General features: G+C 35.1%; 6 protein-coding genes across 12 annotated transcripts; 3 read left to right on the forward strand and 3 right to left on the reverse strand.

Annotated features, from left to right (window-relative positions):
• The first annotated feature begins 24 nt into the window (after positions 1-24).
• Positions 25-8,332, forward strand: LOC110668524 (uncharacterized). 7 transcript variants are annotated; one of them, XM_058138124.1, is made up of 8 exons: positions 394-501; positions 1,725-1,791; positions 1,949-2,091; positions 2,410-2,681; positions 5,156-5,310; positions 5,660-5,940; positions 7,597-7,659; positions 7,792-8,332. In XM_058138124.1, the coding sequence occupies exons 3-8, from the start codon at positions 1,966-1,968 to the stop codon at positions 8,047-8,049; spliced, it is 1,155 nt and encodes a 384-aa protein (XP_057994107.1). In that variant the 5' UTR covers positions 394-501; positions 1,725-1,791; positions 1,949-1,965; the 3' UTR covers positions 8,050-8,332. The 7 variants fall into 7 exon arrangements, with proteins under 7 accessions (XP_021685494.1, XP_057994106.1, XP_021685493.1 ...); XM_021829805.2 differs by lacking the exon at positions 1,725-1,791 and adding an exon at positions 643-713 and having other exon boundaries at positions 487-501; XM_021829803.2 differs by lacking the exon at positions 394-501 and adding an exon at positions 637-713.
• Positions 8,333-10,363: 2,031 nt separating this feature from the next.
• Positions 10,364-11,357, reverse strand: LOC110668503 (dehydrin Xero 1). Its single transcript, XM_058138442.1, is given in 5 exon segments — positions 10,364-10,542; positions 10,545-10,591; positions 10,593-10,708; positions 10,865-11,118; positions 11,345-11,357. Coding segments are annotated over 5 exon segments (486 nt in total). The 3' UTR covers positions 10,364-10,486.
• Positions 11,358-11,542: 185 nt separating this feature from the next.
• On the forward strand, positions 11,543-12,990 carry LOC131169081 (uncharacterized). The gene is made up of 7 exons (XM_058138443.1): positions 11,543-11,597; positions 11,677-11,954; positions 12,217-12,279; positions 12,365-12,460; positions 12,570-12,660; positions 12,810-12,883; positions 12,943-12,990. The coding sequence occupies exons 1-7, from the start codon at positions 11,543-11,545 to the stop codon at positions 12,988-12,990; spliced, it is 705 nt and encodes a 234-aa protein (XP_057994426.1).
• Positions 12,991-17,535: 4,545 nt separating this feature from the next.
• LOC110668530 (AAA-ATPase At1g43910) lies at positions 17,536-20,066 on the forward strand. Its single transcript, XM_021829817.2, has 2 exons — positions 17,536-18,636; positions 19,550-20,066. Exons 1-2 carry the CDS (start codon positions 17,626-17,628, stop codon positions 20,024-20,026), a joined length of 1,488 nt encoding a protein of 495 aa, XP_021685509.2. The 5' UTR covers positions 17,536-17,625; the 3' UTR covers positions 20,027-20,066.
• Positions 20,067-20,232: 166 nt separating this feature from the next.
• On the reverse strand, positions 20,233-23,908 carry LOC110668529 (uncharacterized). Its single transcript, XM_021829816.2, has 5 exons — positions 23,434-23,908; positions 23,030-23,111; positions 21,843-22,673; positions 20,970-21,230; positions 20,233-20,641 (listed from the first exon to the last, which is right to left on the reverse strand). The coding sequence occupies exons 1-5, from the start codon at positions 23,819-23,821 to the stop codon at positions 20,482-20,484; spliced, it is 1,722 nt and encodes a 573-aa protein (XP_021685508.2). The 5' UTR covers positions 23,822-23,908; the 3' UTR covers positions 20,233-20,481.
• Positions 23,909-24,580: 672 nt separating this feature from the next.
• Positions 24,581-25,611, reverse strand: LOC110668507 (bZIP transcription factor 11-like). The gene has a single exon (XM_058137874.1). It carries the CDS (start codon positions 25,032-25,034, stop codon positions 24,666-24,668), a length of 369 nt encoding a protein of 122 aa, XP_057993857.1. The 5' UTR covers positions 25,035-25,611; the 3' UTR covers positions 24,581-24,665.
• Positions 25,612-25,789: the final 178 nt, after the last annotated feature.

Consider the following 25,789-nt stretch of genomic DNA (forward strand, 5'->3'; position numbering starts at 1 on the left):
TACGTCACTCTCCTAACGCACGCAGGAAAGGAAAGCCCAAATCTACACATTCACAGACACTGATGAATTTACCGAATCCTAAAACAAACCCTTAAACCTCCTGACAAGTGTGCGCCTCAGTAAGCCCAATGTACACAAACCACAGCTCTTCCACGCTCCTCCAACCCCTAAAATGCCGATTCTGCTGATTCCATACCCTTCCAACCCTAAACACAGAACTAGAACGCGACGAAGAAGACCCCGGAATGGCCAAACACCCCGTCGTTTGCCTCCCGTTGCAGAAGCGATGCCTCTTTGCTCTCCTCATCATGCTTTCTATCTCCACTGTTATCGCTTTCCTCATCAAAGCCGCTTTCGATTCCTGCGATCGCCGCTTGGAAGTTGCTCAGAAACCGCTTCGCTCCTTCTCCAATGCTTTGTCAGTCAACACGCCTCCTAATCCTCTTACTTTCATGAAGTCTAAGCGCGTTCTCTTGGTCTCGCATGAGCTTTCTCTGTCAGGTATTCTTTCTATACATATATTTATGTTTGGGGATTTCAAAGTTTCCTTTTTGAATTAAATAATTTAAACTGGGAATTGAATGCTTTTTCATATATGGTTATGTGAAATTTGTGATAATTTGAGATTGAACACTTGTGCAGATTTGTGCTTGTTTGCAGATGAATGGATTGTTAAAGCCTGTATGTTGTAATCAGTGGTTTCAGCTATGCAGGTTGTTCACTGTTGTGTTTAGTTTGATGCAAGGAATACAGCAAGTTGTTTTACTACCGCAATAGGAGCATCTGTCTATCTCCTTATTTTTTTTGTATAATTTTGGAAGAAAAATGATAACAATTCATAGTATATTAATTTTAATTCATTGATGCAAAACATTAGGAAATCTGCAAAATTAGGAAATGCTTCTGTTTATTACCATTTCTTACCATTTTGTGAACTTTGATGCTGGTACATGTTTTTTAATACACGGATTAGGGCCACCTTTCTTAAAGGAAAGCAAGACATTATCCTAATTCAGTAAAATTTTCTATACTGCAAATATTTGTTATAAAGATGAACCTGAGTTAGTTGAATTGTTCATCCTTTTGAAGCTGTTTAAGCTGAATATTGAATATTGGTCATTATGTGTACTCTGCTGGAGTTAGCTTATCAGTTTTTGCGTAGCATTTGGTAGAATGCACTTTTAATCTTTCCAATTAATTATGCTATTTACACCGCCATGTTTGGGAGGAACCTTCTGAAATCATTAATAGTGTGGCATGTCCTGTTTGAACAATTTCATTTGCCATTGACACCATTCTTTTCATGACAAGTGCTGCGTGAATAATTTGACAAGATTAAATGTCTAAGACAAATTTTGCATGGGTACAGCCAAAAAAAAAAAAAAAAGTATGCCTAAACTATTAGGTGACCTATATTTTTAATGGTGGTTATGATTGAGAAAATAGCGAGTGATTTTCTTATCTATATTCATGAAATTTATTGTTTAGTTATAAGGAATTTATGGCAATAGATATGCGGCTAAAATAATATTGTGATTTGCAAGAGGAACCTTCCTGAAAATGGGTCCTCATAGCACTCGTGATGCATTGAATTTTATTTGGTCCTCGTCATTGTGTTTGAAAAATAAAGCTTATAATTTGCAAGTTTTAATATCTAGCATAATATTAATTTTGCCATCTATCAAGCTGCTCATGAATTTGGTATTTTTACAATGTAATTACAGTTTGATGTGTGTATAAAGGTCAACATGTGAAATTTCCTCTATCCAAAGAATAAACTTGTGCTACCATGTATGTACGCGTCTTTCTCCATTACCGACTCTCTCTTTGCCTCCTCCCCCCAACATTCTTCCATCCTCAAATTCTTCCCCTTCCTCATAATTGTTTTCATACTAATCCATTTAACCTTTCCATGATGTTTTTGCTAATTTTCTATGTATTTCTTCAGGTGGACCATTGTTGTTGATGGAATTAGCTTTTCTACTAAGAGGTGTTGGTTCTGAAGTTTTTTGGGTCACCATCCAGAAACCTTCAGAAACTGATGAGGTGATATACAATTTAGAGCAAAAGATGCTAGTCCGAGGAGTGCAGGTACTGTTGTTCTAACTCATCAAAATTTTCAGTCTGTGTGCATGTTAAGCAGAGGTTGCTTTTAACTCTAGGACTAGCATAAGAAATCTTACATAACTTTGCATTCGTTATCTGTTCTTAAATATCTCAAACGAAAGTTCCTTTTAAGTATGCTAATTTTTGGCCAAGTGTTTGTGTAGCTATCTTAATTGAGCTGACATATTATGTGATATTAATCTGGCATGCTTGGCTTTATGTTAACCCCTGTTAATGATAATTTGAGAAAAGGCTCTCAACTTTTTCTAAAGCTTTTGATTAAGCTGTTATACGCATATATAGGTCGTGTCTGCAAAAGGCCAAGAAGCTATAGGTACTGCTCTTAAAGCCGATATGGTTGTTTTGAATACGGCTGTTGCTGGGAAATGGCTAGATGCTGTTCTGAAGGAAAACATTCCTCGTGTTCTCTCAAAAGTGTTGTGGTGGATTCATGAAATGCGAGGACATTATTTTAAATTGGACTATGTCAAGCACTTGCCTTTGGTTGCTGGTGCTATGATTGATTCACATGTGACAGCACAATATTGGAAAAATAGGACTCAAGAACGTTTGAGGTAGACTTTTTTGATCTGCATTTAAACGTCCTTAGTGTACTTACTATCACTTCTATTCTTATCTGGTATATGATTTTCAGATGTCCTCTTCTGTATGGTTTAGAAATTAATTTCCTTGATATACTTCTAACATTTTAAGGTTTAATTTTTCAAGACACATGTATAGTAATTGAGTATCAGTGCTATTGAGGCATTATAAATACCTTCCATATGCTGCAATGTCTGGTGTGAGTGATGCTGAGACAATGAAAGAATACTTGGTTTATTGTCTAAAAGGATCTTACCCCTTTCATAAAAATTAAAAAAAAAATGGTGTTACTTGAATAATCAGGTCTTAAGATTGAGCTCTACTAAATTGTCTGTTTGATACAACAAAATATAAGGCTGTATTGTTGCCATTTTAGTTTATTGTTTCTTAAAAACCCAAAAACTGTTATGTTTCTGTGGTTTTATGAGGTTTTTTCTTTTCTTTTTTTTTACGAAGGCTGGCCAAAACAGTTACAATTTCCATCAACTCAGAACCACAAAAGGCATCAATAACTTAATCAATATCAATTAAAGCTCAAAATACAAGCATTATCACCTTGATCTACTTCCATTAAGAGAGAAACACATATCAAATCATTGATTTCATTTAAATAATAATGATGATGATGATGATGAGCAACTTTGCCATGAAGAGTGTGTCTAAAATGCAGCCACCGAGGAAGTTCACTTACATCAAGAGAACCACTACACACATGCAGCTCCAATTTTTTTTTTTCTTTTAAAAAAAATGAAGACACTGGTGTGAAGAAAGCCTTCATTTGTGGTGGCTCAGAAAGCAGTCAAGCTTTAAGGTTAACGGTCCCTGTGAGCGATTGCTGAAAATGTCTTTATCGTTCTTGGTTATATTTTCTCAAAACTTTGGTGAGATTTGCCAATGCAAGAAGGATGATAGACTTGATGCACACAACAAATAGGCCAGGGTAAGAAAAATAGGATAGCAGAGAGGGAGCAGTAGGCCAAGGGCCAACGGAGGGGTGGGGGTGGGGGAAAGATTGGCTTGAGAGAGTGAGAGTTACACTCTTTCTAACATCAATGCTAAACTAAACCGCTCAGAACACGTTTGTGAGCATAGACTAGATTATTAATTATATGCTTGTCTGCCTGTGCTTTGTGGTTGGGGTTGTTGAGGGAGAGTGGAAGAGGAGGATTGGATGTGGGGAGTATATAATTCGATGTAGCCATCTAATGCAACTGTTGTGATGAAGAAAAGAAGTGATAGATTTCTCTTGGATACTTACGCATTGACTTGGTACTTTTAGTGAACTTATTTGTTTGTTGATAGGGAGGAAGATTTTTATAATGTCTTTTACACTTGAATGCGATTCTTTTGAATGCCGAGATTGATTCTTTGGAGTATCTAAGAAAAATAATGAGTTAGAAATAATGGAAAAACAGTATTCAATTTCTGTTGTCAACTGAGTAGCGTAACATTGCCATTTGAGTGTGATTTACTTCAATCTTCGTATTAGTCTTGGAGTCTTGGCTGTTGTGTTAGTAAGGGAGGTTATATATATTTTCGGGTTACATTTTAGATATCAAGAAACAGTCTTTTAGTTAAGGGCAGTATAGTCAAAAGCGCTAAAAGCACTCGCTTAAGTGCTGAAGTGCAACGACAGATAGGAAAACGCTTTTACTTATGCTAAGCGGAGCGCATATAATGAAGTAAGCGCTTTTTTTGCGCTTAGAGCGCAAAAAAAGCGCAGAGAGCCTCAATTTCATGGTCAATGTTAGAAGGTGTTGAGACTAATTTAGATGAAGATTTTAATGGAAATTGATCTGATTTTGGAGATAAGGATGAAAGCGATGGGGGATAAGCTTAATCGTCGAGAGGAAAATAGCCCGGATCACCAGCTCAGGCCCCTAAATCACAGCTCAATGATAAAGGAGGTTGAGGACTTCAATGGGAAATCTAGTGAAGATCTCTAGGTCGTAACTATGAATTTTGAATGCTAAATAATTTTGGATGTTTGATGATTTTTAAAGGGCTTAAATTTGATATAGAGGATTGTATTTTCTTTGCATATTATATTATTTGTTAATTTTTTAATAATTTTGTGCTTCTTTCAATGAAGTGAGCACTTTTTTTGCGCTTTAAGCGATGGGGTGATATATCGGTTTGAGTGTGCCTTATGCTTTTAACTACCTTGGTTTAAGGGTTGGACAATTTTCTTTGCCCTCTTACTCAATGAAGACCGTTGAGTTCCATTAATATTTTTTCCTAGTTCATACTTCATTTCCAGCTGGTTTGGTGCTTACTTTCAGCTGGTTTGGACAATTGCAAAGGTTGGACTATTTGTAATGCTTTTCTTAATTTTCCAATTTGGGTCGCAATTCAGATATGAAACCAAAAAACTCATTACTTATTTCTATACATTTTGTGTAATAAATTTCTTTTTGTTTTTGGCCATTTTATCTTTTATCTGCAGGATTAAAATGCCTGAGACCTATGTTGTTCACCTTGGAAATAGCAAGGAACTTATGGAAGTTGCTGAAGATGGTGTGGCAAAAAGGGTTTTGCGTGAACATATACGGGAGTCTCTTGGAGTTCGAGATGAAGATTTACTCTTTGCCATAATTAACAGTACTGTTTTCATGCTAATGAGACTCCTTTAAACTCTAAGTCTACTTTCCCTTAGATTAAGTCAGCTCTGTAGTTAAAATGACTAATCCAGTTGTGTTCCACTCAAGTGATAGAAGATGCTAAAAATCGTTGTCCAGTATCTTCTAACCTTTTTACTCCATAAACTTGAATTTTCCTTTCTAACCTTTTTACTCTGTAAACTTGGATTTATTATTATTATCTCTTCCATAAGCATAACTACTTTTTTGGTTACCTCAGCTCAGAAAGTAAATCATAACTACTTTTAGATGTTCAATTAGTTTTTCCCACTTCTCAGTTCTCACCTATCTATGTATTTCTTAAATACCAGAGAACCATATGATTGCAGGTGTTTCACGTGGAAAAGGCCAGGATCTATTTTTGCGTTCCTTTTATGAGAGCTTGGAGTTGATCCAATTGAAGAAGCTGAAGGTGCCATCAATGCATGCAGTAATTGTGGGCAGCGACATCACTGCTCAGACCAAGTTTGAGACAGAATTACGGAACTTTGTGATGCAGAAAAAGATTCAAGATCGTGTTCACTTTGTAAATAAAACTCTTACTGTAGCTCCTTATCTAGCTGCTGTTGATGTTCTTGTTCAGAATTCACAGGTAGTTTCTTTGCGCTTGTAGCATTCCTTTCTTAATATTTGTATTGTATATTTAAATTCCAGTGATAGTTATTGAAGACACAAGGTGCATGTGTGTCTGAGAAAGGTGAGGCACAAAATAAGCAAAATAAGAAAATTAATCCTATGTAAGACAACTACTATGTTAATAAACAAAATTTAGAATTCTAGTACCAATGCTTTTTGAAATCCAAGAGACAAGCTCACATAAATTCACTATACATGTAAAAAAAATAAAATAAAATATAAATACAGGCCATAAATACTATTTATTAACATGCATACTGTTCTAACTTAGTTTTTCCCCCAGTTGTAGAATTTGAATAAGTTTTTCCTTAATTGCAGAATTAAAATAGCTTTCTCTCTCTCTCTAATTTCAATTCATACTAACAAGTTAACAATTTGCTTGAATTTATGCAAAGCTAAAATATTAATCAACCACCAAAGAATCTGATAACAAAAGGCAAAAGCATGGAGAAAGGACAAAGTGGGGAAACCAGCATCATGAAAAAAGAGGTCCAAATATATACAATTTTTTTTAGAAAAAAAGGGAAGAATGAGTAATGTTGCCCACCTTTAGCAAGTTGAGGCAACGAGGATTGGTTCTTTTGTGCCTTGCACCGGAGGCGTGTCTTTAATAACTATGCATCCAGTTTAGTCAATTAATCATTTTCTATAATTATATTTCTTTATTTGCGCTCCTTTTTTCCCCAGAATGTGCCTTCTTAATTTTTTTCCCCCTTTTTTTTGTTTGTAGTTTTCCATCCATGTTTGTTGGTCAACTGTCTCCATTAATCTATACTCTATAGTTGATAAATTTTATTTACCAACAAGAGAACAACAGGATATGCTCAATTCAACCAAAATCCTAATCCCAAATTAGCTGGCTAGTTACATTCAACCTTTCCCAGATTGGGTCTGTTAAAGGGCTAACCTTCTATTGGTTGCGATATTAAATAATTTTCTTTTGCTGCTTCGGGGTCCATTTTCAGAGATTTGAGTGCTTCGTTGATGGCCACCAACCAATTGTCTCCCCTCCCTCTCCCCCCAATCTCTCTTCCCCTTATCTGATCTCAAAACCTGTGTGATTACACAAAATAAAAATCTGACCTAGTTAGAGATAATATCAGGATATTATTACTTTCATAAATTCTTTAGCTAGAAAAAATTGGCTCTTGGTTGAAGCAAGGGTTAGGATTTGTACATAATTATCTTCTTTCCCAATTTGTGGATGCTTGAAAACAATAAACTAGAGTAGTTCTTTAAAACAGGACTGAATGTATTGATGCCATAAATGATCTTAGGCAATGTTTTGGTGCAGTTAATCCATCTTATAGAATGTGAAAGTTCCATTTTGTTAAAGGTGAAGCAGTCCCATGAGTCATTTAGATTTGTCATGTGATGCATACAGGGCTTTTAACTTTTTATTCACTCTGGCTTGTTTTATATAGATCACTCTGGCTTTTCTTAGTAGATCTTACAAATCTCATCTTAGGCATAAGAATGTTTCTTAGTGTGTTTTGTTCTTTAAATTGCTTTTAGGTGGATTTTCTTCAAAATTACATGTGCTTTTCAAAGAAATTTATTGGAACTGAAGATTTTTCTTGAATATTTTGTGACTCTGCATTTATTCATGTAGGCACGGGGAGAATGCTTTGGGAGGATAACCATAGAAGCCATGGCATTTCAGCTGCCTGTGTTGGTTAGGCTTCTAAAGTGATCCTGAGATTCTTACTATAAATATGCACGGGTTTTATGTTATTGTGTTTTATGCACATTACTGCTGGATTTTGATGTCAACTGCAACTGCTGATTGTAGAAGCATTCTTTTCAGGGAACAGCAGCAGGTGGCACCACAGAAATTGTTGTGAATGGGACTACTGGTTTATTGCACCCTGTTGGAAAGGATGGGGTTACTCCCCTCGCAAAAAATATAGTCAAACTTGCCACTCATGTTGAGAGGAGGCTTACAATGGGGAAGAGAGGATACGAGAGGGTCAAAGAGATGTTTTTAGAACATCACATGGCACACAGAATTGCTGCAGTGCTGAAGCAAGTGTTGCAGAAGTCTAAGGGCCATCCACATCGATGACAATTAGAATATCACCTCTTTGCCTCTCAATGCAAGAGTTGCGCTTAGTTTTCTATCAAGATGCATTCTAAGGCTGCTCCGTCCACAAACTAAACGTGGTGAGCAACTAATAGCCTCCAATGGTAGTAATCTGTAATTGTGGTAAAAGTCTTCTCTGTTGTCCTTTCCCTGTCTTTAAAAAGAGCTGTAAATTATGTACATCCTTGGACAAGTAATCTTAGACACCTGTTTTTATAGTTGGCTTTATCAACAAAGGTATGGGAAGATATTAGTTGCAACGTCCGGTGACTATGCGTTGGTAAGTTGTCATATCTTAGTTCGTAGCATCCTGTAACTATGCTTGGTAGATTATTAGATCTGCTGTATGGGTTCATGAATCATAAAACATTATATTCACGTCACCATCAAATATCGTGGTGTAGCGTGTTGAATCCCAGGTTGGATTTCAGCAAGGTTACCCTAGGGATAAAGAGTTAAAATTGAAAGATTTTGATAGTGTGCTATAGTTTACCATTTTTTTATTTTAAAAATATAAGTAAAATAGGAGAGTTTAGATTCCTCCAAGTGTAATTTTTGTTTTGTGGGGTTAATCGAGGATTTAAATTTATGATCACCTTGATAAATACCCCATATCTGACACGGTTGATACAAATCAGTAACTGTTATAGCCTACTATTCTGTCTTCGGTATATAAATGCACTTGCTGCTCTTACCCTTAACCTTCCTTGAAGTTCTTAAAAGCTCTCTTAAGAGTTGCAATTTATAAGTTGAAGGATTTCACGTCAAAAAAAAAAAAAAAAAAAAATTAAAAAAAAAAAAAAATATATATATATATATATATATATATATATATATATATATAGAAGAGACAAGTTCTTACAGTAGAAGAAGCAACTTCGATTCTGTGCTAGCTAGCAGCAAAATTAAGAACACTCGGGTTAATTCAATAGACTAACTTACGGTGCTAGAGCTTGAAGTTGACGATGAGCTTCTAAAACGTTGTAGTTTGCCAGAGGCTTCATGGTGTTCCTTGTGATGTCCTTAGCTAAAGCCAATAACAATCCCTAATGCGCCGGTCTGACGGATTGGATTGACATGCTCGTCCATTAGGAAAATTTGGTTGCCATGTTCGTCTATGTGAGCCCGCCATCAATATTGGCTTTCACGCTGCTCCATTTTAAAGACAAAAAAGCAAGAAGAAACGCGAAAGCTCTTCATAGAAATATGGACCTACTAGCTCTTAATATGATCATTTATAAATAGAGAGAGGCAAAGACGGGAACCAGCAAACCAACAGGAATTGGAGTCTTGCAGAAGGAGAACTTAATTTCGATTCTTTAAAAAGTCACAGCTGAGAGTGACAACTACAAACTGAGGGATCAGTATTCTACTGAGACATAGTACGTGCCAGCAGAAGAGGTGCAGATGAAGGAATTGCCGTTAATATGATCTATTAAAAGTTTAAAGCATTAATCGTAATTCTAAGAGTTTAACTTTATCCTACTGACTTGGATTATTATTTTCCTGTTTTTGTCTTTTTTACCTAACCGCTTGTCTTCTCAAAATCCAGGAGGTGAAAGACGCTAATGTGACTGATTAAGAGGTTATTTGAAATTAAGATTCAAATCTCCGCCTTTAATTAATGTAATTGGAAAAGGTTGATTAATTGTTTTAAAATTATTATATTTATTAAAATATAAAACTTAATATTTTTAATTAATATATTTAAAATTATAATTTTAAAATATTTTTTAAAAAATAAAACGTACGTGCACGCATATGACATAAAAAAATTTGTATATAAAAGTGTAAAAATATGCTAAAATTTATGGATAAAATTTTAATTTTAAAAAATTTTGGTAGCCCTAGCCTCCTTACCATCTGAGTAATTCCGCCCTTGACTCCGACTATCATTTAAATTCATAATTTTATAATCAAAGAAAAGGATTTCGGAATCCAGAAATATAAAATAAAATTGATATGACATTGAATGAAAAAAATGTGCTGTGGACGTCAAACATGATGTTGGATAAAGTTTACGAGGTAATTAGTGTAGGATAGGCTCATGGGTTCACTAGCTAACCTTCTAGTATTTCGTTTGTGGCATTAATTATTCTTGTCAAATTTTTATAGGTAGGTGTTGTATACTTAATTTTGAACCCTATCTTAATTATGATAATTTGTTTTTGTTAATTATCTTTCGATAATTAGTTGGAGCTCCATAAATAATAATAATAATAAGTAGAATGGTTATATTGAATTTTTTTTTTACTGATAATTTGTAAAACACTTTAACGATGCCCATATTAACGATACCCATGCAAGTTCAAACTGCCATTTGCATCACTTATCACGCGCCAACTCAAATTATAACTAATACAATTTATATTATATCAGTAGGCTACATGCATGTTATTTAGGCAGCTAGTAGAGTAGCCTAGTACTGGCGACCCTCCTCGTGGGTGTGATGGTGCGCTCCTGGAAGCTTCTCCTAATCTTCCTTACAATTCCTCTGCTTTGATGGTGTTCCTCTGCTTCATGGTGGCGTAGTAGTAGAAGTGGCATGAGATCTATCCTTCTGATGATGCCCTGGTAGGTTCTCCTTTATCTTCTCCTTCAGCCCTTTCTTCCTCCTCCCACCATGTCCATCATCTTCATACTGCAGTATACAACACAGTTAAAAAGGATTTGACATAACCTTGAAAGCTATTAAAATCGACAAAATCAGCTTTGATTAAATGATATTGACGTAGTCTCTACAATCATAATTATAAATTACTAAAATCATTTCTTGGATCTAGACTTATAAACTTACGGAGCTAGAACTTGATGAGCTTCCGGAACGGTGAAGTTTGCCTGAGACTCCATGGTGATCCTTGTTATGTCCGACGCCATAGCCAGTACCAGTCTCCGGTGCGCCACCATGGGTGCCCGCTGTCCCATATGTCCCAGTGCCAGTGGCACCTGTTTGATGGATTGGATTGCCATTGTCGTCGGTTGGGCGAATTTGTTTGCCATATTCGTCTGACCATCTCTTCAGTTTATTAAAAGGGTGAATCTGAACTAGTCCTTAAACTCTTTTACTTTTTTAGTTTTAATTTTGATTCAAATTTTAATTCAATTTAATTTAATATGATTTTAATTCAATGATTCAATTTTTAGTTCTTAAATTAAAAAATTTTCATTTGACCCAAAACCAATTTAGAAGTTTCTAGTTCAATTCAAGTCTCATTCATTCACGTATCGATTTGATCAATTCTAGTTTGGTTAAACCAATCCAGTTTTGATCCTAAACCGGCCCATGGCATTACACTGAAGCATTGTGCATCACCCTGAAGTTACAGCGTTTCGTATGCCAAATTCTCTTTACTTCAGAAGTACAAACTACAATACAGCTCCAATTTCAACAATTCTTTCATATTTCTCTCTCAATTTCACCAATTCGATTGAGTTTTGGTATCAGTGGCTGCCAAAAAATGATAGCTGCAGTTTCATGCGTTCCGAAGGGGTTTCCATGTCTGGCCCAGCGGTGGCGGAACGGTTTACTTGTTTGTTTTCATTTACTCTGTTTTTTAGGAGGAAATTATCAAATTCTTTACTCAATAACGCTAATCCTTTGTGATCAAGGGATTGCATTCAAGAAGTTTTTGATGCATACTCTTGGTTTATGCATTGGAGATAGTGGCAGTAAGGAAGATATGAAGATGGATGTTGATACTGGCCGGCAGACTGATGAACTAATCCACGCATTTGTTGTAGCACTTGGTAGAACTCACAAAAATGACAATTCAATCACCAAGTTTATTGACATAGGTGATGGCCTCGGGGAACTTGACATGGAACGTTATGAGGACGACGACGAAGGTATCCTGGGAATGTGTCTAGTTTTCTTTCTTTCTTATCTGGTATTTACTTATTATTTATCTATTATGTTTTGAGAAATGAAAAGGAGTGCGTGTGGCCACTATGTTGGCCAGTTGGAAAGTTAGGATTGATTGTTTAATTGTTGATTAATGCTGATTATGTTATCATTAAATCTGTGGATTGTAGTTGTTTAATTTGTTGGGCAACTGTTTTTGTTTATGCTGAATGATATTTTGCGACTACCTTCATAATGTGTATGCAACTAATGGTGCATCTGTGAATCTTGGGCATTGAACTATTCAGCACAGGTCATGGTACCTGTACTACCCAAGCAATGATATGGACCCCTATCCAAAAGATAAGAATGTAAGTTTGACCAAGGATGTAAGTTTGACCACTTTTGTATAATTTCTTTATCTTGGGCATCTATGGTAGGACAAGTTTTATTCAGGACGATGATTCCGAAGAGCTTAAGGACGTGACCTTTAAACCAAAGGATGCCATCATAATTTGTTCACGTAATGAGGATGAATGCAGTCACCTTGAGGCATCTAACTTTGATTTGGAGTTGGATATCTCTCTCTCTCTCTCTCTCTCTCTCTCTCTCTCTCTCTATTCAGCACTCATCCTGTATGAGCAGGTTTGGATACTTGAAGTATCGGATGATGGTAATTCAAACATATATCCTGTGGGCATTCCCTCTATTTACAGCATGGCTTGATTGTCCGCTTGAAGGGGAAGAAAAAGGTATGATAATTCGTACACTTTTCATATAGCATCCAAAATTCTCTGTTGTGTTCTTGATATAGCTGTATCTCACTTTGTAATTGTATTATACCTTTAACCTTAATTTTTAGCAGTCGCTCTACTGATGTATGATTTGTGTGTCTTTGTAGGAAATTTTATAGCTGTGGGTTCAATGGACCATTCAATTGAAATATGGGACCTCAACAATGTATATGTCGATCATGTATTTGAATCTCAGAAAATTATAAGTTTATTAAGTCTTTAATGGATATGTTGTTACAGAGTCTCACAACTTCCCTTTCTCAGATTGATGAAGTGCAGCCATCTTGAGTTTTAGGTGGCATTTCTGAGAAGAAGAAGAAGACATGAAATAAAACCTGCTACTACATTCTGTTACAATTTTATCTTTTGATTTGGATTATTTAGGTTAAATGTCACAAAATACTTTTATAAGATATTGTAAAACAATAACACACTTCTTTATATGCAGTTCTGCTGTAGCATCCATGGACTTTCATTCCATCTATTGCAGTAGCAATGACTGCAACTTTTTGTGTTAGACAATAGACATCAACCAAATACAAAGAAGGCAGTCACACTGACTCCATACTTGCCTTGTGCGGAACGAACAGTTCAGGTTTGTTGAATAACAAACATTTCAGGTTTTTCCAGTCCTATTCTTGCTTCCCTGGAAAGCTAATTCTGGATTTACTGATCCAGTAGCTAATTGAAAAAAAAAAAAAAAGAAAAGAAATAAATGCAGGAATATCATTGCCAGTGCTAGTGCTGACCGACAAGTTAAAATTTGGGATATTGCTACTCGAAAGTATGATAATACCTTGGAGCATCATACAGACAAGGTAATAATATAGTGTTGTTTTATTGTATGTTATTTTGGCAACCTATTGGAATTTTGTGCTTTGCCTGATTTATCTGTTTTCTTTTGCTTCTTATACTCATCAAGACATTACACTGCATATGCATTACACCGACCCATCATTTTTCCCAACTCCAAATGACATGCAGCCATCATAGGCTAACATGTATGTGATTACAGAATTGAACATGCACTGTTAAACACATTGTTAGAAAATGAGCATAAAATGCAAAATGGAAAATAAAACCCCCTCCAAGTCCCCATCCCTACGGTCCAACATATGAACTTTATTTCTTCCAATATATCGGAGACAAGAGTTAAAGTGGATGTTTTCAGAATGTCTCCAGCAGGATTCTTTCATGATACAATCTTAGTTGATCTTTATGGTATGGAGAAACTCCAGACTATTTTGATTCTAAGTTTTTTTTATTACTGTTTTTTTTTTTTTTAAATTTTTAGATGTGGGTTATAAGTTTTTTACTTCATGTTATTACTTCCAGTTCTAGCAGTTGCATGGAATCATCATGAGCCGCAAGTTCTTGGTGGATCTTTTAATCTTTCAGTATTCATGGTAATAAAAAGTTGTGCTTATTCTGCTGTCTAATTTAAGTTGTTAGTAGAACTCAGAAGTAGAGAACTTCTTGTTTTCAAGTGACTCTTTAAGTGCTCAAAATTATGAACCTGTGTTTGAAAGTTCTATTCTTTGGAGATACTTTGATTTATTTATTTATTTTTTTTTTTTTGGAAATCTGGAGATACTCTGTTTTTATTGCTATACTTATATGCATTGCAGAAGGATGAGAAAATGCCTAACACATCCTGGTTTTGAGTGGTCAGTCACAGCTGGCATTTAGAGCTTGGCATGGGATCCCCACATTAACACTTATCTGTGGTATGTTCTTCTTCCTTTCATTTGGGATTGTCTTATAGCTGATTTGAGTTCCTATTGTTCTTGTAAGCAAAGAAAGCTTGGAGGAGCATCATCTCTGTGCATGAAGTTTGTAATTAGTTTTTGCTTGTTCATACACTAAAATAAACTTATAGAGTTGATTGTTCTTTTAAGTGAGTCTTGAAGATGGTACAGTCCAAGGTTTTGATAACTGGGCTGTGAAGTCTGATTCACCTTCTGATTCAAAGCCAAGTTCTACTCTCCAAGCTCATGGCAAAGCTGTTTGCAGAGTCTCCTATAATCCTTCTGTGCCTAATGTGGGCATCTCTGTCTTCAACGCCATTTCTAATTAGGTATGCCCCACAAAAGATTGGGATCGGGCAGAACGAGTTTCCCCGTGGAGATTTTTCTTTTTATTTTTTTTTATTTCAATATATCACTATAAAGTATAAATTTGTATGTTCAAAAATAAATTATATGTTAGAAATATAAGATTTAAGCATGATCTTAAAAATAATAAAATATACATATTTTTTATTAAAATTATAATAGTTAAATATGTAAAAAATAAGTCAATTTTTTAGTTAATAAATTAATAATAATATCAGGGCAGGGACTTTGCCCCGTACTATTGTACAATTGGAGAAAATTGATCAAGTGTGAAGCGGGTTGAGGCATGTTCAGGAACAATTGCTATCCCTACTTTTGCAGGCTTCCTTCTAGCTGGCGGTTTAGAAATGCTTCATGTAGTTTCAACGCTGCAGCTTATTTTGTGCAGGTAAAACTTTGGGATTTGTCAAACAACCAATCATCTTGTGTAGCATCAAGGAATCCTAAAGCAGTATGTGATTTAATCTCTCTTCTTTGTTCAACTTTTATTAGAAATTCGCCCGAGTTGGATTGTTACACTCTGTTCTGAATGTTCTTAGGGGGACGTCTTTTCCATTTCCTCTTCAGAGGACATACTTCTCTTGCCTGATGTAGGTGGTTCATTCAAAGGGCAAATTGGAAGCGAGTGCAAAGCCACTTGTGTAAATGGTTTTAAAGTCATCGATTAATGTCTGCTATATGGAATTTTTGCAGTAGACGCCGACATAATGTTACTAAAATTTGCAGGTCTGGGACACGTAAGATTTAATGATTACAGCAACCAAACTGGACTTTATCCTGAGTCACGATTGTAACTGGAAGTTGTCATGGTTTTTCAACGTAGAGAAAATATGGAATTATCTGAGGTCAGACTGACATGTAATTGATAAGGAAATCTTATAATTTTATTTTAAATAAATATTTATGAAAATGAAGGAATGAATTAATTAAAATGAGGGGTATCAATCAAGTTGATTGATTAAAATTGATTGATCAGGATGGTTAGGTTGTAATACATTATCTATGATATTATATTATTATTGAGAAATTGAGTTGTGGAAGGTCGGACGGAAATTGGAAGGAAACTTCTACTTAGTTCGAGGGAGCTGAGGCCGGTTGAGGCAAGTTTAGCAAATTCACGTGCTTCACAATCTGATGATTTCAGTAGCTCCTACGTCATCATAGCTGGCTTGAAAAGATTCCATTTTTCTTTCTTTTTTTAATAAAAAAAATATATGTCGCAACAAAATCGATTCACAAAATCAAATTTGAAAAAGGAAGTTGTCAATATTGAAATTATTATACCTTTCGGCCTAATTACTGTAATAAATAAATAAATAAATGAATTTTATCACAATTTTTTAAAATAATTAAATTCTTTTCAATTTTTAATCAATTAATTTTTTAAAATTAGCCGACAATACAGTAAAACAAAGAAAACTCAAAATCTAAATATATCCTTTCATTTTTGGATGTAATTAGATCCAACTCAAATCTAGTCTTATACGTCCCATAATCAGGACTTTAACACATATATAATTCACATGGAGAAAAGTCCTACCTAGAGACACATGTAATTTGCAGATAATGGGACCAGCGCAGTGAGACTTGTGAAGGGTGGGAATAGGGTATGGTGTGAACGCGTTTCGTCTTTTTATGGAAAAAATTTTAATTAAATATTTTATCTTATTCATTATACTAAATTTTAAATATAAATTTTATATTATATATTAAATTTAAATAAATAAGATGTAAATAAAAATTTCCTAGAGCCTAATAAGCTGAACGAGCGTCCGAATCTTTAGGTTTGGAGAATGCCGCCTTTTAGTTGCATATTTTTGTCGCCAAGTTCCCTATAACTTTTCTGGAGGCTTCTCCATTTTTTCCCCCAAGCTACACCTCGCTCATCCCCTAACACATCCTACGGCTATGGTTCCCAGTCTCCATCCCTCAAATCTTTACTACTAGTCAACTAACTAATAGTAAAGATTTGAGGACAGGCGAATTAAATTATCCTATTATAATAAGTAAATTATTTGAAATCAAATTATTTAATAATTATAATTTTATGAGATAATAGACATATCATTTTATATAAATTATTTCATTATAATCACTAAATTTCCCCAGTCGCTTGTAAAAAGCTAATATATTTTTTTATGAAATAGAGTATTATTTTTATATATCCTAAAAATATGCTATATTCTTCATCAAAATTTTATTAGGTATTCATATTATTTCGCTTATAATAAGTCACATCTTATAATTCATAATATTATTAAAATTATATCTACATAAATTAAAAATATAAAATTTAACGTGACTTCATATAAATTTATTTTATTAAATAAATTTATTATAAAAAAAATAATTATATAATTATTAATTATTTTTATCATCCCCACAAATCACTCACAAATCCCTAAAGAAACTCGCGAGTTTTCATTTCACCACTCGCAATTATTTTGGGCACATATATCACACCTTCTATTTTATGGCCATACAATCATATACAGGCCATGTACTAATTGAGTCCAATTTGGACTTACAAATTTCAATCCTAAAAGCAATTTGGTGATGACCGAATTAATTACAATTTTTTTATTATTATTTTATTTATTTTCTTTCTAATATAATTCTAATTACACTTCCTAATTAATTTCAATTCTTAATTCTGAAGTCTAACAAATAACTAAATTTTTGTCACCTTATATTTTCCCATCTTCAGCCTATAAAACCCCCTTGCACCATCTTTAAGCTTGAGACGAGCGCACTACGAGTCGGTGCTTCTCTTTTCTTTAACTTGTCCTCTCGTCCACCACCAAAGCCAATGGCTTCTCTGTTCAAAGAAATTCCTTCCATGTCAACTCTGCTCTCTGCCTACGCCTCAATCTCTACCTTGTCCATGCTCATCCGTACAATCGTTAACGAAATGATCCCGAAGCGTATGCGGGATTTCATCACCACCAAATTCTCTGATTTCTTTTCTTCCTATTTCTCTTCGGATTTCACCTTCATCATTGAAGATCGCTGGCAAGCTGTTAACAGCGAAACTTTCCGTGCTATTGAGGTATATCTTCCTACCAGGATCGGTCCCTCCACCAAAAGCCTCCTCCTTGGCAATAATGACAGTAACAATATCACTGCTCCACCCAAACCAGGCCTTCCTGTTGATGCTAAAGTCATCGATGACTTCCAAGGTATGCGCCTGGAATGGATTCTTCGTGAGAAAGAAGCCAAGAAGTATTATTTTAGGAACAGGCGATTCTTCGAGTTGAGTTGCAGGAAGAAAGACAGAGAAAGAGTTATAGAGAGTTACTTGCCTCATATTTCTAGCACTGCAGAATCAATCTTGAGCAAGCGCGAGACCCTTAATCTTTACACTTATGACCATGATGGTTCCGTGTGGGAATCTACTGTTTTCAAGCACCCAGCTAGCTTTGAGACTCTGGCTTTGGAACCTGACCTTAAGGAATCTATCGTACGAGATCTTGACTTGTTTTTACAACGCAAGAAGTACTTCCAGAGTGTCGGCAGGGCTTGGAAGAGAGGGTATCTTCTGTATGGTCCTCCTGGGACTGGAAAATCTACTCTTGTTGCTGCTATTGCTAACTATCTTAGATTCCATATCTATGATCTCCAGCTTCAAGGTGTACGGAATGATAGTGATCTCAGGCGTATACTCACATCCACCACCAATCGTTCCATCCTTCTTATTGAGGACATTGATTGCAGCACCAAATCTTCCCGTGCACGCAGTCGCAGTCGGATCCCCAATAATGATGACAGTGACGATGATGACCGCGATCAATCCGATGACAGAGTTTCTTTTCATCCTGGGGTGAGTGAAACAATCTCTTTAAAATAGTAATTTCTTATGCCATTATCTGCAAATTTTGATTGTTTAATCAAGGTCTCCGTTTGCTTTTGATTTCCGTCCATCTAAAAGAAAATAGAATTCCCCTGTTTTGTTGCTCTGCTTTAACACAAACCCTGCACTATTATCTTTGTTTTTTCATGATTCTGCTCCGAACTGGTCAAATATTTTTGTTTTTTTTCTGGGTTTCTCTTATAACTTGAAAGCTTGGTGTCCATTGGTAAAAAGTAAAACCAAATGACAAATTTGGTGGATGTGAAGGGGCTCCAGCAAATTATGTTTGTCTTCTTATGTAATTATTTTATGCCCTTTTCTGTATTGGTCCCTGGTGAATCAGTTAACATCCTTATCAGAATTGGATTATACAATCGATGAAAGTAATAATACTGATATTTTATACTGTATTGGTTGGTGCGTAGCAGCGTCACAAGCCCAAAAAAAGAAAAAACCCTTTTAATTATTTCAAAATTATTTCTTTTTTCATGTTCATATTATTAGTTTTCAGCTCTTTATTCTTTTATTAGATAGAATGTTTGACCTATACTTGAAAAAAAAAAAAAATTTGTGTGGGTAATGCGAAGTATTTTTCACAAGAAACAGGGTAGCTCTGTCTTTTGGGCAAACAATTCATAATGCTGTTGAAAAGTCTATTGCACTTTACACATATCTTTATTGATATGAAACCAAGAATCACAACCCCTTATTCCCTTAAAATAATTTTTATGATTGAACATCATTTTTTTTTATAATTTCAATTTGGAAGTATTTAAATTTTTTGCCATTTTTTTCTTAAACTCATTGAACAAAGCTTTGTATATATTTAAACAATTCCCAGTTCAGTTTTTTAAAATTAAGTGTTTTTTTCTTATTGACATAGGTAACATTATCAGGCTTATTGAATTTCATTGATGGGCTATGGTCAAGCTGTGGAGATGAGAGAGTAATCATATTTACCACAAATTACAAAGACAAATTGGACCCAGCATTGCTACGCCCAGGACGCATGGATGTTCACATCTACATGGGCCATTGCACTCCAGCAGGCTTCAAGAAACTTGTTAACACTTACCTTGGGATTAAAGACCATCTTCTCTTCAAATGCATTGACGACCTCATTCAAAGGATAGCCATAACCCCAGCAGAGGTAGCTCAGCAACTTATGAAGTGTGAAGACCCTCAAGTTGCACTTGAAAGCCTCATGGAGTTCATCAATATGAAGGAGAATCAGATGGAGAAGAATGAAGCTAAAAGAGATGAAGAGGTCATCAAACAAGAAATTGTTATGCTTGGAAAAGATGTGAAATTGGGTGATAAGCATGTTGAGGCTGAAGAGAGGTGTGTTTACTTGACATAATAGCCATTTGGCCTTCTATGAATAAATATCATTTTACCTCTCTCCATCTCGTGAATGATAACGTTTTAACTATTTATTTCACATGCAATTTATCATTCGAGCTTGTTCGGAGCAATTGAATTTCACAAAATTAGCTTGTTTGGAACAAAAGATTTTCATTAAAAAAAAAAATCATATTCCTCAGCATGCACTGTCTCAACAACCGGTTCAAGTAACTTTGGTAATTGCTCATCTACTAGAACTCATAAAAAGATCCAATGCTTTCACAATGATTCTACATAATAAAACTGAGGGTGAAATTGTTCATCATGACTCAAACAGAAGAACAAGATGGAAATACATTCTTCACTTCTGTCAAAGCTTTCCATTTAATATACCATAACTTCTGAATGTGTTCCATTCCAATCTTCCACTTGGATCCAATAGAAGTTCAAAGCCATTAGAATAGCTAAGCATTACCTCAGCATGAATGACAGGGATAAACCCTCAAAGAAATTACAAGATGGTGGAAGTAGATCCTTCCTTGATGTGATGTTTTCAGTCAATTCTTCTATTAGATGCGGCAACATGAAAACTTCATCTGCTAGATTCTTTGTTATCCAATCTTCTAACACCCTGCACATAATTCAATGTTTTACTGGACAAAAGAGGGAGAAAGGGTGTGGGTGTTGAACTAAGTCATTATCCTCACCAGATTTTTAAACGTTTCAAGGTAAAATATGACCATTATTTTTACTCACAAGGAGAATTTTACTCTGCCTAACAACATTTATGCATGTGCATAAATACATGCATAGGTATTGACTATTGACAACATTACTCCAATAACAAGAGGTGATTCATACCTCCATTTCATGTCAATAGACTAAGCATCTAAGAGGTTTCTTCAGCTACTAGGAAAGTGTAATCAGCAAACAAAGAGCTCAGCTGACTAATCACTAACCTTAATTGAGATTCTTTATTGTTGCTACAATCAGCAAACAGAAGCTTGATAATGGGGAGCAGATCCAACTTTAATGTTGATTTCTCGCTGCACTCTGCATCTAAACAGTTACCAGTGCAGTACCATGAATTAGGATTTAAAAGAACTACTTGCAGCATGGGAGATTTGGTTGTCAAATCCCTGACCACAGTCCGGAATGACAACTCATCTTTTGCACTTTCCATTAGTTGATTTGCGAACATTTTCTCCAAAGTATATTTCCTGTCCACAATGAGCAAACTAATTTTTATAAATAGCAAAATCATAAATATCTAATACTCACATATCAACCCAAAACCAACTTCATTATTTTCTTTGGTTTTTTAATTTCAGCATCAAATCTATGGTGGAAATGAAAATAACATTGCAAGGCACTACCAGGAAGGAGAATCACTTCCAAACATTATGAATACGAGTAAAGAAAAATAAATTATTAAAAAAACCATCATGCTTTTTATCACATCAATATGAAAAGTTAAAGTTTCCCAAAGAAAATCAAAATCGTGAAAAAATTTATTGAAATCATATTCTGTATTAGCAGCATTGCAAAGCAATTTTAAAATAATCTTTTTTGGGGCCAACTAAGCCTGTTATGTTGGCTTCACATGTTCGTTTCTGTAATCTCCACTAAATTGGCCACAATGGTTATCAATGTTAAAATTTCTTGCCACGATAAAATTAAAAGAATTTAACAAAATTGAAAAAACAAAGTAGCACACAATGATTACATTTTTTGTTGGTCATTTGCTCTATTCCATAAAAAAAAATTAAAAACTTGTTATGCAAAAATTATATTAAAGGTAATAGCAAAATTGAAGATCACTGTTTGCTAACCTGAATAAGTCATCTGATCTACCAACTGACAAAGAAGTGGAAAGGTAACATTTCAAAAGTCTAACTCCATTATCTACAGGGAAATCACCGTTAGCACAGGGATAAGCTCCGAGAACAGTTGAACAGTGAGGGCAAACAAAATGTTTCCACTCAATATCCGTAGAAAGATTATAAGATCTAGCCATAAAAACATTTCCAAGAAACCCATTAAGAAAAGATCTCCTATTTGCCATGGCCTCCAAAGCTTTACTAGTCTTCTGGTCCGCTAATGAAAGTTTAGACACCTCATGTGTGCTTACATCAACATAGTCTTGAGCAGGATGTGTTGAATTGCAAAATCCAGATTCTGATGCTACATTTTCAGAGAGATCTGATGCTGGTGGCACACAAAATAATCCATTAGCATTAGGTTCTTCCTCCCTAACTTCACATTTGATGTTCTCAGCATGGTTATTAAGGTTGAGAAGTGAAGACCTCAGAGTCCCATTAGCATCCACTCTCTCACTATGACTATCACAACTGGCATCTCTTCTAAGATTAGATCCAAAATCTAGCATTGCTTCTTCACTTAAACCATTCTGACCAGCAAAATTCTCTCTGGGCTCAAGCCTTTGAATTCCATCCCAGTCCGTAAATTTACAACCTACAAGATCATCCTTGCAAAGAATAACAGCTGTAGAAGTTAACAAGCACATGCCCTTTGCACATGTATAAGCATCTGCGAACCTATTTACCAGCTTCTCACTTACACCTCCAAATGAACAACAGCAAGCTCCAAACCAGTTGTCAGCCATCTCTCGCCAGTTAACTGATGGCATTTCCACGAACTGTCTACATATGAACTGAAATTTTAAGAATAGGAAAAGGTAAAAGGAAATATTTAAGTGATGCCAAATTCTTGTGCACGTTAACTACTCAAAGAAGCATAAACAAGAATCCAATGGTGCTAAACAGCCAAAATAAAGGATCCATAGGCAATCATGTAGAATTTCCATGGAGTTTCAGAATGTCAATTAATATAGTCATAACAAAATTTGAGAAAATTATGCGCTGGGCCTTGAACAATTGAACATAAGATGGCCATAAGCCAAAAAAAAAACACAATAAGAAATACGCATAATCAAGCAAAATAATAAGAATTAAATGTTGATGACTTTAACTGGATTAAACTTGAAAAAGCACCTCACCTGATGCAACTTCTAGTCAATCTAGTTGAGCAACTTCTGCAGTAAAAATGCACTCCTTCCATTGAAGATAAACTCTTCAAATCTGAATCAAACAAGCAAGATAAGTAAGAAGTAAACATGGTGAGTCCAAAACAGAAGGACGAAACAATAAGCATTGATAAAAATAGACAACGACAATTGCAATGGCATCAGCTCATAACACATTAACACACTTAGTCAGAAACAAACGTAACCATGATAAGGACAAAATAACCAGAAAATATCACGAAAACGACCCAAAAAAAAAATCATTTTCTTGTTCTTTTTATAAGCATTCTCATGAATTTAACGGCGCATAATCTAAGAAATTCAATAAACCAAATCAAAAGCAACCATAAATACAATGACCAATAACATAAGCTTACCAGAGTCCATATCCAGTGGTTTTACTGAATCCAAAACCTCACTATTCTCTCCATCATCGCTTAAACTCAAGTCGGAAAACATGGGGTGATCAACGGGGAGAAGCAACACAAGCTTAACTTCAATGTGATCATCGAGGGCTCTAAAAGTCACCGGAGAATCGGGGTCGATCAGAACCTTAGGAATCGGAACCGTAAGCGATAGCTTCTCTGTACCTTCTCCAGTCCAGCTCACAAGAAGATGAGATTGTGGAAGATTTAGCTGGACCTCGAGGTTTCTGCAATGAATTGTAGATTTTGTTAGGGAATCGAAGAGGAATAGTTTGAGATTAGGGGTGTGAGATTGGGTCTCCCATGTGAACCTCCATTTTCTAGGGTTTTCAGAGCACATTTTTTCTGTTTGCTGAACAACGTGAGGATCCTAGACGACGTCTAATACGTCAACGACAAGAAAATAAGCTGAGTTGAGGACGTTACTAGACGACGTCTAATACGTGACTTACGGAATTATAATATTATCACAAAATAAGTGTCCATTAAACTCAATCAATTTAATTTTACCTTCAATTTTATCGCGTCAGCAATTTTTAATCATCCAATATATAAGTATATTTTAATATACATCTATAATATAAATCTGTATTATTTTGTGCTAAAATTTAATTAATTAATTAAAAAATCCAAGATTTGAATTATATTATTTCCACAAAATAAAATAATATAACCTAAAAGCTCAAAGCTTTAATAATGTATACATTTCAATTAATTAATTAATTAATTAATTAATCTCATGAATCAAATAAACATTAATCAGTCTAATCTTTTATTTTATAATAAAAAGAAACAAATATTGAATGATCAAACTATTAATCCGTCGTCAAACTATGAATCGATATATTGAACGAAGCTGCAGGGCTATGGACATTGCTTACGAGCTTTATTCTTTAGCTAATTAATTACAAGTTTCAGCAGCATTTATTGTTGATACAATCTTGGGAGGAATTATTAGGTGTACCCGATCCACATACACCTTCTCTCACAATCATGTGTACCCACTTCCTATATAATAGAAAGGACTCACTTTCTGTGAGAGAGGGAGCACTATTTTTTATTTTAGTGCACTGAATACACTTAATAATTAGCCCAATCTTGGACACCTTCGAGAACCTCACAAATTTATGAATAACCTACACTTACACCACCTAACAAGCAGAAAATTCCCACGAAAAGAATAATCAGAACATGGCCATGTCCATGATGGGCTGATTCCCATGGAAATAACTGGTCCATGGATTCATGAAATAATCGTCATGTTCATCTTTGATAATTAGGCCATTGCTCAACTTCACATGATTAATGATCTCATTGAGAGACTCTAATCTGTGACTGAGCTCATCTACCTGAGCTCCGAGTATTGAATTCTCAGCTTCAATGTTCGAGAAGATTTGAGAGGTGATGATGATGCTGTTAAGAATCTCATGATTTTCTTTCTCGAGCTGACCCAGTTGTGCCATGAGATCATCCAAGCGCTTCTGCTTCCTCATCCTGGATCTACGTGCTGATTCCCGATTGGATATCATTCTTTTACGTTTTCTTTGATCCATGATCTGCTGCAGATCCTCCTCAGAGTTTCAGTTCCTCTGGATGCTGGACCCTGCAGATGCCCCACTGGAAGAGGCCATAAAAATATAGCAATAATAATAATACTAAGCAAGCCTGAAAAGATGATTGAAATAGAAACTAGAGCCGCAGGACCCAGGAACTGATTTGAATTGAAGATAAGTGTAGATTAAGAAGGAGGCCGGCTGAGAGTTCATGAAAAGACGTAGAACCAATAGAGGAAGACAACAGAGAAAGATTGAACAAGATGGGTCCTGAGCCTGAGAGTGGAGTTTATCATAAATCCAGAAAGGAGGATTTCACAGAGTACAGGAGACATATGGTTCTCAAAGATCATCAAGAACAAGATTATCTTAAGCATCAAAATATAAATATTTAGAGCAAGTTGAAGGAAGATTTAAAGAGTTTCAAAGAGGAAGAAATCTTGTTGAATAAGGAAAATGGGTTTATCATTGGATTAGAACCTTGGGCTTACCCACAAGGAGAAAGGACGAAAGTGGAGGAGGAGGCTTAAAATCCAACAAAAGATGAGGGTAAGAAGGAAAAGAGGTTTCTGTGGGTACTAACTGTGGGATTCACGTACCAGAAAAAGGAAAAATTTAAAAATATAATCGTTGGTTTAGCACGACCATTGATCATACTCATACCTCTGTCACAATCAACTATTACTGAATAAATTCTACAGAAAAATATGAGTTTTTATTAAAGAATTTGGTTTAAATTAGGGTTGAGAAAAAAA

The sequence above is a fragment of the Hevea brasiliensis genome, chromosome 16, assembly GCF_030052815.1.
Source record: "Hevea brasiliensis isolate MT/VB/25A 57/8 chromosome 16, ASM3005281v1, whole genome shotgun sequence".
Lineage (NCBI taxonomy): Eukaryota > Viridiplantae > Streptophyta > Magnoliopsida > Malpighiales > Euphorbiaceae > Hevea > Hevea brasiliensis.